Source organism: Phyllostomus hastatus, unplaced genomic scaffold (assembly GCF_019186645.2).
Source record: "Phyllostomus hastatus isolate PE091 unplaced genomic scaffold, TTU_PhHast_1.1 phas_contig_1, whole genome shotgun sequence".
NCBI classification, from domain to species: domain Eukaryota; kingdom Metazoa; phylum Chordata; class Mammalia; order Chiroptera; family Phyllostomidae; genus Phyllostomus; species Phyllostomus hastatus.
In genome coordinates, this window is record NW_025333498.1 from 5,137,017 (window position 1) to 5,151,351 (window position 14,335).

The 14,335-nt window shown below is 35.1% G+C and overlaps 1 protein-coding gene across 1 annotated transcript in view; it reads right to left on the reverse strand.

The window, feature by feature from the left end:
- ANKAR (ankyrin and armadillo repeat containing) overlaps window positions 1-14,335 on the reverse strand; it is a 60,890-nt gene that overhangs the window by 5,702 nt on the left and 40,853 nt on the right. The window contains exons 15-19 of the mRNA XM_045831928.1: window positions 11,230-11,336; window positions 9,528-9,650; window positions 6,342-6,500; window positions 3,740-3,857; window positions 1,435-1,544 (exon numbers count right to left, since the gene is read on the reverse strand). Of these exons, the coding sequence (XP_045687884.1) occupies window positions 1,435-1,544; window positions 3,740-3,857; window positions 6,342-6,500; window positions 9,528-9,650; window positions 11,230-11,336 (617 nt within the window). The remainder of the gene's footprint in view (window positions 1-1,434; window positions 1,545-3,739; window positions 3,858-6,341; window positions 6,501-9,527; window positions 9,651-11,229; window positions 11,337-14,335) is intronic.

The following is a 14,335-nucleotide window of genomic DNA, read 5'->3' on the forward strand; positions in this document are numbered from 1 at the left end:
ACCATTGAGCTTTATTCTTAAAATATGTAACCCAGTGCTCTCATTACGTTTTTCATAGGGAAGTTCCTGCAGCTATGTATAACAAATATGTATGTCAACCTATGGCAACCACAGTCATGTTTTTAGAGAGAATGTCAACTGTCATTAGTTTCTACTAGTTATTCTCAGTCCTCTCATTTTAGGATCACCAGAAGTTTTCCTTGTTGTTTAAGTGCACCAACTGAATGAGACTCTTGGGGCAGAATCTGGTCATATATATTGTTTTTAAAGTGCCACAGGAGATTATAACTAACGTACAGCCAGAATAAGAACTATTGAGTTTGAACCAAGCCAGTGGATCTCAGTTTTGATTGTGAATTGCAGTCCCCTGGATAGCTATGAAAGTTACTCATGCCTAGGGTTCACCCCCTAAAAACTATGATTTTATTATTTTGGGTGTGGCCTAGACATCACAGTTTTTCCAAACTGCTCAGGTGATTATAATAGGAAACCACTGAGGAAAGCAACTAAATTTTCCACTAGCAAAAACAAACAAGAACAAGCATCAGGCCATAGGGCTCCAGGAAAAGTCCTTTCTTTTCTGGAAGGAAATAATACTCTCTGTCTGTGACCTTGAATTAATTAGGTTATTCATATGATTGATTAAAGTATACTCGTAGGCAGTTGTTAGGGAAATCTGTTAGTTGGCATAAGCAATGTGGCCCATTCACAGTACCAGAAGCTTGACACTTTGGTTTTTACACTGGCATCTGACTGCTGTGCATCTCCATATATCTCCCACACCTTGAACAGGGGTCCTCAGTATATGGTCCCTGGAACAACAGCTCCAGTTTCCAGGAACTTGTTAGAAATGCACATTCTAGGTCCTATACCCGATGTATTGGATCAGAAACTCTTGGAATGGAGCCCAGCATGGATGGTGTAACAGGTTCCTCTGGGTGATTCCAGCCTACCCTAAACTGGAGAAACACTTCCTTCCACGTGGGGCAAAAAGCGTAGGGGGCACTCAGAGGCACACCACTACTGGCCAGCCTGGCTTTCTTCACACACCCTCATTGCTAACCCTGCTTGGCAGACAAGGAAAACTGTCCAATAAATTCCACTTTCATTCATTCCAAATAATCATAGAAGTGACAGTGAGATCACAAAAGTTTGTGAGACTTTTCATATATATTTTAATTATAAATATCTGTATCATCAATGCAGTAATTTGTAGATTGAATCTTAAATATCAAAGTTAAAACAAATTTTCACATTTTGTGGGAACCAGAATTGTGGATGGCAGATATAGTAGTAGAGAAGTAATTTCATTTTCAGTTAGTAACATGAACTATTGTATATCACACTCAACCTGTGGAGAAATTAGCCCACAGAAATGAGAGAGGCAAATTACAGTTTTAGAAGATTCAATTTTAGAATTACTTTTGTCTTTACCTCTTCTTTTTCTGAGTACAAATGATAACAGAGCCGTTGGATTGTCCCTAGTGTGGTAAATGCTTCTGGAATACCAGCTCTAGAATGAGCCAGGCTAGCTATTAAATTCCCTAAAAATTAAACAAGAAAAAATGCATGTGTTATTTGATATAAACTGATACACTGTGCTTTTGATTATTGGCACATTGGATTAAAAAGGTTTGAGTCACAAGTGCTGAGGAAAAGCATTTGTATGTCAAGTTTAGAATAAATTTTCCCCATAATTATGGTTTGGTTTTCTGTCACAAGGACTAAAAGTTAAGTGAACTTATTTAAGAGAGGTAATATTTGAAAATTAGAGGTTTTCTTCCTTGTGGTTTCAGAATATGTTTTGTTTTGAGGTTTTAGGGCTTTTTCTTTTTAATGACTATGAACATTGACATACCTTAAGAAAACAATATGTAGAGACACAACTAAAAAAATAATAAGGAAACTTGATATGTCCTTTTTGAAGTTCAAATGGCTCTGAGTTAAGAAAAGCTTAATGGTATTTTAAAATCAAAATTATGTTGCTTATTGAAGATTAAAATCACTGAAATTTTTGCCATGAAAATAAGTGTTTTAGGATTGAAAATAAGTGATTCAGTAATTAAATAAATGTGCAACTACCAACATAAAGCTATTTCATTCAAATTCTTTTTAATTTTAGAGTTCTCTTGTGATATTCTTTCATAATGTTGCTGTGTTAGTATAACACAACTTTTAAGATATAAGTAAATGTATTTTTACATTTGTGGGTAGATGCTTTGTTGAGGTATTGACTGGGTTTTTGTTTTATTTTTTCCCCACCACTATAAACCAAGAAGACCTTTGAATTTATTGCCTAAGGATGGGGAGGGCTGAGTTGTATAGCCTAGAGAAAAAAATGCCTAAATTTAACCTTTCTTTCAGGCTTATATTTTCAAAAGCCTGAGTTTATAGAGGGCATACACTAGCAGGAAGGGAGAGAGCTGTCTTTAAACCTGCAGAGTAAGAAATAGGGAACAAATGGGGGCAGGCAAAGAGTCTAGACTAAGAAGGACATAGTAGGAACAGGAACTTTAATTGGATAATAGTTAAGTGGTACATGTAAGAAAACGGGACACTTGGCAACAGAAATTCCAGTCTCTGCAAAACATCTATACCTTTGGAGCCTCTTCTGGGGACCATGTGGACTTAGACATTGAGCACATCATTTATTTTATGGTATACCTGAGACAAGAATAGCCTGCTCTGCATGAGATACCTCTGACATGCATATGACTCTGGAGATGTGTATAACTCTGATAGAGTGCAGAGAAAACCCAGTAATTTGGGGGATTAAATTCTTACCAGCCTGGGGAAATTAATATTTGAAAGCTATTATAATGTGGCATTTCTTCCACACAATACTTAATGGAGCAAAATTAAACCCATTACAATTGTTTTTCAGAGTCATAGGATTATTGTTACTTAGAGAAAAATATGTTTAATAACTTTTTAAAAACATGTTTCTTCCCTAGGTAGTTTCCATCAGAAAGTTTTCTTTTGCTTGAATTTCTTTACATGCTAAGTAAATATACAACATAAAAATATAATTTATTCTATGGCAACAAGTGGAGCTTCCTTCACTGCCTTCAGTGATCCGTTTCAGTGATCTGTTTCAGATTTTGGTGGTAGTTACTCGAAATTGTAACTTAACTCCAAATTGTAAATGACTATTGTTTTGATACTGTTTTATGTTGTGTTGACAGAGATATATGAAGTCAGTAAAGTACTTATTGATTATCCGGAGAGATGGATCTGGAGTAGATATAGTTACCCAATTAGAATTGTGTCAAGAACTCTGTTGGACCATTTTGCCTTGCTATATTGAATATCAATGTAGAGAACTCTTAAATGTTAGCCATATATGTCCATTTGGTCAAAAGGGCACCAGACACAGGCATGTCAGTATAAATTGGCCACTATTATAAATCAGTGTGTAAATTTTGTTAGTAACTCCTAGTTGAATTCTAATTTTATATTCTGGAAAAAATCGTTAGGGTTTGAAAAAGTCTGTGAAGAAATGAAAAAGGCCATGTTCAGAGTTACTCTGCTCCTATTTGGGGTACAGAAAAGACTTACATTATTCAACACTACTACCTGCCTATCAATGTGACACTGTTCAAGACTTACATGTAGACTCATTCTCCAAACTGTGTGACAGAGTATCAGGCTTATTATCTTATTATTGCTCTGGTTACAAAAACATTTTTTTTTGAAAATAGATGTATGTGGATACAATTAGATTCTAGTTATTTCTCACCTGTCAATACAATAGTAGTGGACTGAACTGAATGCAAACAATCGACTAAAATAGTAACACCTCTTGAAGACAAAGTAATATGGTCCATGTCTGTAATGACTTTAGCTAATATAATAATCTAAAAACAAAAAAAATAAGCATAGAATTATTGAACATTTTCCTCTCAGTTTCTGTAATTAATTAATTGATGGATTGATTGATTTAGTACTTCTCTGGAAGGTAAGAGGGGTAATTTGATCTGATTGAATAGAAGAGAAGCAAGTGACAGGGGTAGGAGTTCGAACACTTGTCCCTGTCTGATCATTTTATTGACTATGGTAGGCTGTAGTATTCTTTCTACAATGTTTGTAACTTTCATATCCTTGAAGTATGGGTTCATGGGAAATACTGCTCCTAAAGGTCATAGGGTAGAAAAAGAAGAGAGAGAATAAGACTTAGAAGAACCCAGATACATCTAGCTGTCATAGGCTGAAGAATCGGGTGATCAGCTAAAGATCTGCAGTTAGAAAACTTGGGTAGGATACTACCATGTTTCTCTGCCTCCTCCCTTGTAATATGCAGGTGATGAAAATACTGCTACCTGCCTATCAATATGACATGGTCTTATAAACATCAAATGACGTACAAAAGCAAATATTCCATTTTAACTTGTAAAATTCTATATAAATGAAGAAATCCTTGTAGATAATAGGGTTCTTATGATGTGAAAGGGGCTGTTGTGAAAAGTGTGAATTTTACAGATCAATAAACATTTTTTCAGATTCAAAAATTTTTCTACTTTTTGGACCAGAGTTCTGGCCAAGTTGGAGGCATAGATAGAAACCCTTCCTTCCTCACACAACCAAAAGGAGGATAGCAACCAATCTAAAATCAATAAACAACCAGAAATGCCAGAAAAATCTAACTGCACAGAACTCCGACAACCAAGGAATTGAAGAAACAGTCAACCAGAGCAACCAGACCGGTAAGGCTGCAGGTGGAGAGAAACCGCAGAGGTGCAGTGGACCTCGCAGACAGGGCCGGCTACAGTGAGGTGGTAGACTGCAGGCGGGGCTGACTGAATGGGAAACTGAGACTCAGAGGTGGCTGTGGACTACAGCCACAGTGGAAGATACTCCCAGTCTCACATAAGAGTTCATTGGAAAGTGGGCTAGAGACGGATGGGGGAGCTCCATTGTTCCCTCTCTGGCCCCTCCCCCACAGGCAGTGACCCAGCACAGCAAAGAGGGTTACCCTGCCCTGGTGAATACCTAAGGCCCCACCCCCTTATAACTTAACAGGTGAGCCAAGACAAAGAAATATGTCCCAAATGAAAGAACAGAGCAAAACCTCAGAGAGAGCTAAGTGATGAGGAAATAACCAACTTACCTGATGGAGAGTTTAAAGCCCTGGTAATCAAAATGCTCACAGAACTGATTGAGCTTGGTCGCAAAATAAAAGAGCACATGAAAGATACCCAAAAGGAAATAAACCAAAATATTGAGGGAACCAACGGTGACAGGAAGGAAACCAGGACTCAAATTAACTATTTGGAACAAAAGGAAGAAAAAAACATCCAACTAGAACAGAATGAATAAAAAAGAATTCAAAAAAATGAAGAGAGACATAGGAATCTCTGAGACAACTTGAAATGTTCCAATATCCGAATTATAGGGGTGCCAGAAGAAGAAGAACAAGAGCAAGAAATTGAAAACTTATTTGAACAAATAATGAAGGAAAATTTCCCCAATCTGGCAAAGGAAATAGACTTCCAGGAAGTCCAGGAAGCCCAGAGAGTCCCAAAGAATTTGGAACCAAAGAGGAACACACCAAGGCACTTCTTCATTAAGTTACCCAGGATTAAAGATAAAGAGAGAGTCTTAAAAGCAGCAAGAGGAAAGGAGAGAGTTATTTACAAAGGAGTTCCCATTACACTATCAGCTGATTTCTCAAAAGAAATCTTGCAGGCAAGAAGGGACTGGAAAGAAGTATTTGAAGTCATGAAAGACAAGGACCTACATCCAAGAATACTCTACCCAGCAAAGCTTTCATTTAGAATGGAAGGGCAGATAAAGTGTTTCCCGGATAAGGTCAAGTTAAAGGAGCTCATCATCACCAAGCCATTATGACATGAAATGTTAAAGGGACTTATCTAAGAAAAAGCAGATAAAAAATAGGAACAGTAAAATGACAACAAACTCACAAACTATCAACAAATGAACCTAAGAAAAAGAAAAACAGTGAAAACAAAAACTAAGCAAACAACTAGAACAGGAACAGAATCAGGGAAATGGAAATCACATGAAAGGTTTTCAGTAAGGACAGGGAAGGGAGGAAAGGGGGGAAGGGTACAGGGAAGAAGAAGCATAATTGGTAGGCATAAAATATATGGGAAGAGGTCAAAAACAGTATGGGAAACAGAGAACTCAAAGAACTTACATGTACAACCCATGGAAATGAACTAGAGGGAGCAATGAAGGAGGGCTGAGGGGTGCAGGGCAGAGGGAGGATAAAGGGGAGAATATTGGGAAAACTGTAATAGCATAATCAATAAAATATACTTAAAAATTTTTACTTTTCACTAAAAAGACATTTGTTAAAGATTTAACCTCTAATTTTATACCTGAAATGCTGCCATTGCCTTCTCAGTTTCAACTGTTGATTCAAGAAAAGGTTCAAAAATTGATATGGTCATTATTCCACTTTCCAACATTAAATATTGTTGAAAGCGATTATTGAAGGCAAAAAGGGTCAATGCATAGCCTGCTCTTAAACAAATATCCTGGAAATAAAGGAAACATGCATTATCCTTAACTTCATTTATCAGGTTATCAAGGTAATAGGTATTGAATTCTTGCCCATTATAATATATTGCATTCTTATTGCTGGGAGTAAAATATGACATTACTATATTGGGGAAAACAGATAAAAACAGTTACCTCAGAAAATAAAGAATTAGGTTGTGATATTGGAGAGAAGAAAAGAGAAAAAAATTAATTTTTAAAAGAAATGTTAGATTACTGATTATATAATTGAATACCAAAATGGCAATAGGAAACTTTATAATTTCACTTACACTCAACTAATTTGTCTCAATATATTTTTATTTTCAACATTTCAAAGTAATGAGTTGATAAATCAGAACTTCCCATGTATGACAGGCTATATATTGTATTTTATGCATTGTGGAATGATTATCATCTCTTAAAATAAGTTCATTTGTAAAATTCTATTTAAGAGGGAATTAAAGATAATTTCTTTTTTTTAATATAATCTTTTATTTTTTAAAATATTTTGTGTTTATATTTATTTTTAGAGAGGGAAGGGAGAGAGATAGAGAGAGAGAGAGAGAGAGAGAGAAACATCAATGTGCGGTTGCTGGTGGTTATGGCCTGCAACCCAGGCATGTACCCTGGCTGGGAATCAAACCTGCAACACTTTGATTCGCAGCCCGCGCTCAGTCCACTGAGCTACGCCAGCCAGGGCTTAAAGATGATTTCTTTTAAAAAATCACACTTTAATATTCTGGGACTGGGAAAAGAGCAAAAATCAATTCTCCTTTAAAGACAGTCTGTTTGCCATAGATGAACAAGTATCATAGATCTTCCAGATAGGCGCAGAAGATAGAATATTACGACAAAATCTTATTTTTGATATTTTGTTTGAACAGTATAGTACAGAGAGAAAGAGAACCACTAATCTTACTGAGTTTTCTTCTGCCACTATGAATCATTACATTAAAATGTTATATACTGAAATGTTTACAGATAAAACTATACGATGCCTGATATTTGATTCAAAAATGACATAGGGATAGCAAGTAGGTATATAGAGGAAATAAGATTGACCATGAGTTGTTTGAAATTTTCCACAATAAAAATTGTATGCACACTAAATAGTCACTAGGCTACAGGCAAGAAGAAAGGTATTAGGTACAGTCAAAGAGATGAACTCCAGAGAGTAAAACAGGTGGTAACAGACTGGAAGGAAAAAGAGAATGATTGATAGTGCAATGGGTAGTAGAGGAAAAGTGAGAAGTGTGGCTTGAGGCGTGGGGTAATGAGACTAAAATGTGAAAGGAACAGAGAGAGAAGAAAGATGACCTGGAGAGTCAGATATGAATTCAACCGCCTCACCCTATTATTCCTCATCTTATTAAAGCAGAACTTCTCTATCTTTTGTGAACCGCCATAAATTAAAATATTAAAACAAATAATGTAGTGACTTCATTTCTCCCCTTACAACCCTTCTTTCTCCTCCCCAAATCTCCCAGGACTGAGAGGGACATAATTGGCAATTTTCTTCCCTAATTGCCAAATGCACTCTAGGTAACAGAAGTCCCTGAGTTTTTCTAGGGTTTGTGCTATTCAAACTGTGGCCAATGGACCAGTGACAATCCACAAAATGGTTGACAAAAGATTTACAGAAACTGAGAATAAACATTTTTTTAAAGATTTTATTTATTTACTTTTAGAGAGGGAAGGGAGGGAGATAGAGAGAGAGAGAAACATCAATGTGCGGTTGCTGGGGGCTGTGGTCTGCAACCCAGGTATGTGGCCTGACTGGGAATCGAACCTGTGACACTTTGGTTCACAGCCCACACTCAATCCACTGAGCTACGCCAGCCAAGGCTAGAATAAACATTTTTTAAAATGGCTCTTTCTTACAGTGAAATGCCAATTAATAAATGTAGAAGGAAAGAGGGTTTTTTAAAAAAAATCATCATTAGGCAAATGCCACAGTATTCACTGTTGCATCAGTGTATGTTAAAATTGGTGAGTAAAGGTACAATGTAAACCAGCATATTTGCATAGCCTCAAAGTGTCTCACCTCAAGATACTTATTAATTACAATGGGAATAACAGTAACTTTACAGTGAGAAATATGGCAAACACCACTTTAACAAGTTTACATTGCCAGTTGTAAGACATGTCAATGTCATGTACCTCCTGAAAGGATGCACTGGGAAGATGAGTGAAGATCATGTCATTTCTATGGTATTCTTATCAAAATGCATCACCTCAATTGAATCATGAGAAAACATCAGATAACAAATTGAGAGACATTCTACAAAATAACTGGCCCGGTCTCCTCATACATGTTAAGATCATGAAAGATATGAAATCCTGAAATACCGAGGACTGAGTTTCACAGATTGAAAGATACTAAAAAGGCATGACAACTAGATGCAATGTGGAATCTCTGATGGATTCTGGGGCAGAAAAAGGACATTGTTTAAAAATAGGCAAAATTTAAATAAGGTCTGCATATTGGTTAATAGTAATGTATCAATGTTCATTTCCTGATTGACATCCAGGAAAACTAGATGAGAGGTGTACCAGAACACTCTATTAAATATTTTTGCAATTTTTTGGAAAGTCTAAAATTATTTCAAAATTTAAAGTCTGTCTTTTTTTAAAAAATAATATTGGATTGGTGAGGAAAAGCTATTTCTTTATCACAAATAGACTGAGAAGCACCATTCTAGCATATTGGGTAAGCAGCAGAAAACTGAGGGTTGAAAGGTTACAAAATTAGGTTAAAGATTTGATGGATTCAGGATAGAAGAGATGTGATGTTTGGTTTGTCCCAATGTATAAAATTGCTACATTTCAAAAATGATATGTGCTAAGTATGAAAAATATGGAACAATATCATCTCATCATTACAAACGATTTATTGAAGAGATTTTACATTTCTTAAGTAACACATTTGAATATCACCATGAAAAAGACTTGATGATAATTTGAGGATGTGACCTAAAAACATTTTTTTCTAAATGATCTTTAATATTTTATAAAGATATTACCTTATCTTGTGAGTGAAGAAGATAAAGGACATCAGCATACTTAAATCCTTCATTTTCTTGTAATATATTCTGCAACTCATCATTCCTTAGGACAAGGCATGCCAAGGAAAATGCCACTTCAACCTAAATATGTGGTTTTCAGAAATTAACTTATTTTTTCATTTATGCTTTATCAAAATGACGTTTTTATTATACAAATTTATAGTGGATACATTAATTCAAAGATACTATGAAATCCATTGATTCCAATTCTCTCGCTAGTACTTAGTGGTATTTACAACTTTTGGTGGAATGTCCCTTATCGTTGTGAACAGCTGGGAAAATTCCTTCCTCTCTGTGCTGGCATGACCACAAAACTCCATTTGAGAGCATAGGTGTATCCCTTCTATATCTAAATATTTTTAAAAATTTCCTGGCATGGGTTGAAAAGCTGTTTTGAATTGCTTGTTAGCTCCCTACCTTTGAGTTGTAAGCCTTTAATGGAATGCCTATCCGTTTAAGCAAAGTACTGAGGAGTAGTATTAATGAATACTTCTCTATATCTGCAGTCATTTATTGCACATTCTGATGTAAATGAATCTTGCCTATTATTAGGATTCAAAGTTAAGTTTTTTAAGTTGTTACACTATGCATTTTTATGAAAAATGTTATGAATTTGAAAAGCATAATATTGCAAAAGTATTTTGTTTACTATAGAATTTCATTTGTGTTCTGTTTCAACAAGTTTAAGAATGTATTGAAAATATATACTTAAATATAGATGGATGCAATCATGAAAATGCACATTTAAACTAAAAATGTATTTTTATGTAGCATTTTCCATAATCTTATAAGATTTATTTATACTTTGAAAGTCAGTGTAGTTTTTACTATGATTCAAGCAAAAAAACTGCCAGCATATGCCTCTTTCCTTTTTCCCCCTAATTCAACTTCTGTAATAAATCTATTTCATAGTAAGAAAATCCACAAAACTTATAGCATCTTTTCTGATAACAAATACATTCCTTAAAAGAAATAATGTTATGTTTACTTACATATTTTCCACTTTGGTCATTTCTATTTTCTCATTTCCAGTGGAGCCCATACCAAATTTTGAAGAGAAAATATATGTTTTTGTTGTTACCATTTTGTGCCTGGCCTCAATTTCCAAAGCTTCAGTAAAAGGGTTTAAGTAGAGGTCAATGCCATTTTATTAAAGGCATTCTACTAGAAGTAAAAGGAAGAGTGAATGACTCTTCAACAACTCTTAGTAATTCTTAGTAATGTTTACCCTTGAGAAGGCTGTTGCTGCCAGCTAAAACAGGCTGTTGAGTAGAATGTAGGGCCGTTTTGATGGTGTAGCAATGACAAGATTCGCTTATATTTGAAAAATTTTGCTACATAAATCACACATCCCCCACCCAATTTTTAGCAACCAATATCTGAGGAAGTAGGGAATAAATTCTGTGAATAATCAAACATCTGAGGAATAAAACTTGTTTGATGAGTGAGGGTATAAGACATATTTTAAAGAAATATTTTAATAAAATTTACTATCTTTGTAGGAACTTTTTTGTTTAAAACTTCTATAATTTTATTTAAAAGTCAAATATTTTTATTAAGCTTGTGAACTTTTCATAAAGATACAAATTATTCTTAAAAAACTCATTTATGTTAATTTTTTACCATATCAGGAAAAAAATCCTTAAAACCTTATACATACCTTAATGCTGGGAGAAGGGTGATTTCTTAGTAGTTGAATAAGTACTGGAAAAGCATTTTCATCTACAATAAATTGTTGACTAATGGGATTGCTTGTATGGGCAACACCTGCAAGGATCCACATTATCAATAAGAAACTTTTTTCCATCTTGGAAATGGCCAAGTCAAACACAGGTTGATATGCTTGGTTGCTAAAGTGTCCTAGCATAATACATTAGTAAACTCTTTCCACCACATTGGAGCCTGTGGAGGTAAGTGGGGTTGTTGCTTCTGAACTGTGCAGGCCTGTTTGGACAGGGCTTCTACACGACAAACATGTCTGGAAGGCTGTGGTCCAGACAGGAATGGGGTCTCCGGAACCAGAGGGAGCACACAGCTCTTCTTAAAATGACAGGTGTTTGTGCTCGAGATGAAACTGAATTCCATCTAGGCGAGAGATGTGCTGATGTACTAAATAAAGAACAGCACAGTGACTTTTGTTGGCAAACTGAACAAAAACAGAGTAGTCTGGGGGAAGGTAACTCATTCTCATGGAAACAGTGGCATGGTTCGTGCCGAGTTCCAAAGCAACCTCTTGTGAAGGCCATTGGACAGAGATTCATGTAATGCTGTGCCACTCAGGGACTTAAACTTCTTGAAAAATAAATAAATATAAGAGGGTTTGTCTCTTATAAAAAATGTGATTAGTAAATTACCAAAAGAAATGCTGTATCTACACTAATTTATCTGAATTGTTTTCAAAAGGTAAAGTTTAATGGAAAATTTACTATTAAAAGTGTACATAGTTTTCTAATAGTCGCAAAACAAATTAGAAATGCTAGACTAGCAAGGAATAATAATATAATAGCTGTCATCTATTGAAGAATTATGTGCAAGGTACTGAAGCTTATGATGCTACTGTTTTTCCATAATGTTTGTTTTTATAAAAATAAATAGATTAAATATTCTAGCTTCCCTAAATATTGCAAATTTTTGGGTTCCCTAAATACACATACTAAAAGATAATCTTACTGTCTTCTTTTTTAACCTACTACTTTAAATTATAGGCCTGATCTCAGTGAAGAAACTTAAAAATTCTTTCTAGTGGATCTAACAGAATTTTAATTCTGTTCTTTTGTCATAAGTGTCACAACACATATAAAGTAGGCTTATAAACTTAAAATACAAATGCAAGATTGGGCCTCTCCATAAACGATAAAGAGAAACCACCTACTTATTGGTCTGGGGAGGTTTGATGGAATTGGGGGAAATAGAAGGAACAAAGAACACATTTGTGTCCTTGTCTCCTACTCACTCACTGGCCGCCGAGGGACATATACAAACACTTATTATGTGAACATTCTTCATTCAACTGACAGGTATTGAATGCCTAATGCATTAGGCACTGAGACAGGAATTAGGGCTAAAAAGAGGAATTAGAATATCTACCCTCAAGGAGTTTATATTTTATAGGGAAAGCAACTATCTAAGTACACGATTTCAATACTGTGTAATAAGTGCTTTAATAGAGATAGAGAAAAGTACAGTTGGAGCACAGAAGAGGGATTGCTCACTTCAGAGTAGGTGGGAAAGGGATAGGAAAGGGGATTTCAAAGGGTGAAGATACTACAGATGGGTCTCAAAATATGAGTATTTTTGATAATTGTTATGATAATAATGGTGTTCTTATACGAAGATTACACCCAATTCTTTGACTGGAACTTCACATGGTAATGATAGGATGAAACTCCATTAAATTGGGGAAAGAACCACTACAAGCAATGGCTGAATAGTTCTCAGAGCTCACACAGGGCTGGGGATGGTTTGTGTTCCTACTGGCCAGAGTCCAGATACCTCATAATACAAGGGGGCTATGATCAGGTCCAAGGAAAAATATCTTCTTAATACTAGGGTTAAGTTAGTTCCAGAGTGAAGGTTGCTCTAGACTTGTCCTAACAAAGCTTAAAAGCTAGTTGCAAAAGGGTCAAACAGATCCCAGAATGGAGCCTGACTCTTTAAAGGAAGACAGTAAGATTCAGCATCTTTCAGTTTAAACTTACAATGTCCAGAATTCAATCAGAATTTATTACTCATGATTTTAAAATGAAATATTTAAGATAAAATGGGTAAAATATATGCAAAAGTTGTATGTTGGAAGTTATAAAGCATTGCTGAGAGATATAAGAAGACCTAAATAAATGGAGAGATTCACCATGTTTACGTATTGGAAGACTTGATATTGTTGGGATGTTTGTTCTCCCCAAATTTATTTATAGATTACATGTAATTCCAATCAAATAACAGAAGACCTTTTTCAGAAATTGAAAGATTAATTTTTTAAATTGTATGGAAATACAAAGGACCTGGGATTCCCAAAAGAACTTTGAAAAAGGTTTAAGGACTTAATACTGCCCACTTTTAAGATTTACTGTAAATCTCTAGTAATTGTGACAGTAAGTAAAGCATAAAGATACACAAATGGACAAGTAGACAGAATGGAGTCCAGAAACAGACCCACAAATACTTAGTCAACTGACTTTTGACAAAGGTGCCTAAAATATATGGAGGAAATATAATCTTTTCAATATATAGTACTAAAGTGGATAGTAAAATATCACATGAACAATAACAAGGGGGGTGGAAACAGGGGAAGGAGGTGGGGGGAGGGCCGAAGTGGTGGGGAGGGGTAGAGGGGAATGCAGATAACTGTACTTGAACAATAAAAAAAATAAAAAAAAACGGATCATCAAAATATGCAGGAAAACAGAAAACCTTTCTGATTTTGGATTTGACAGAGGTTCTTGAAGAGGACACAAAACCTATAAACTAAAACTTTTTAAAATCAATAAACAAAATAAAAACTCTTGCTCTTCAAAAGACCTTGTAACAAATCTGGAAAGATACACTATAAACTGGAAGAAAAGATAATACAATAAAAGTGGACAAAATACTTTAACAGACACTTTAATAGAGAAGATACACAAATGACAAACAAGCACATGAAGAGATGTTCTAAATCATTAGTCTATAGGAAAATGCATGTTAAAACTACATTGAGATTTGCTATACACTCACACTAGAATGGCTAAAATTACCATACTAAGTGTTGACAAGGAAGTGAAGCTGCT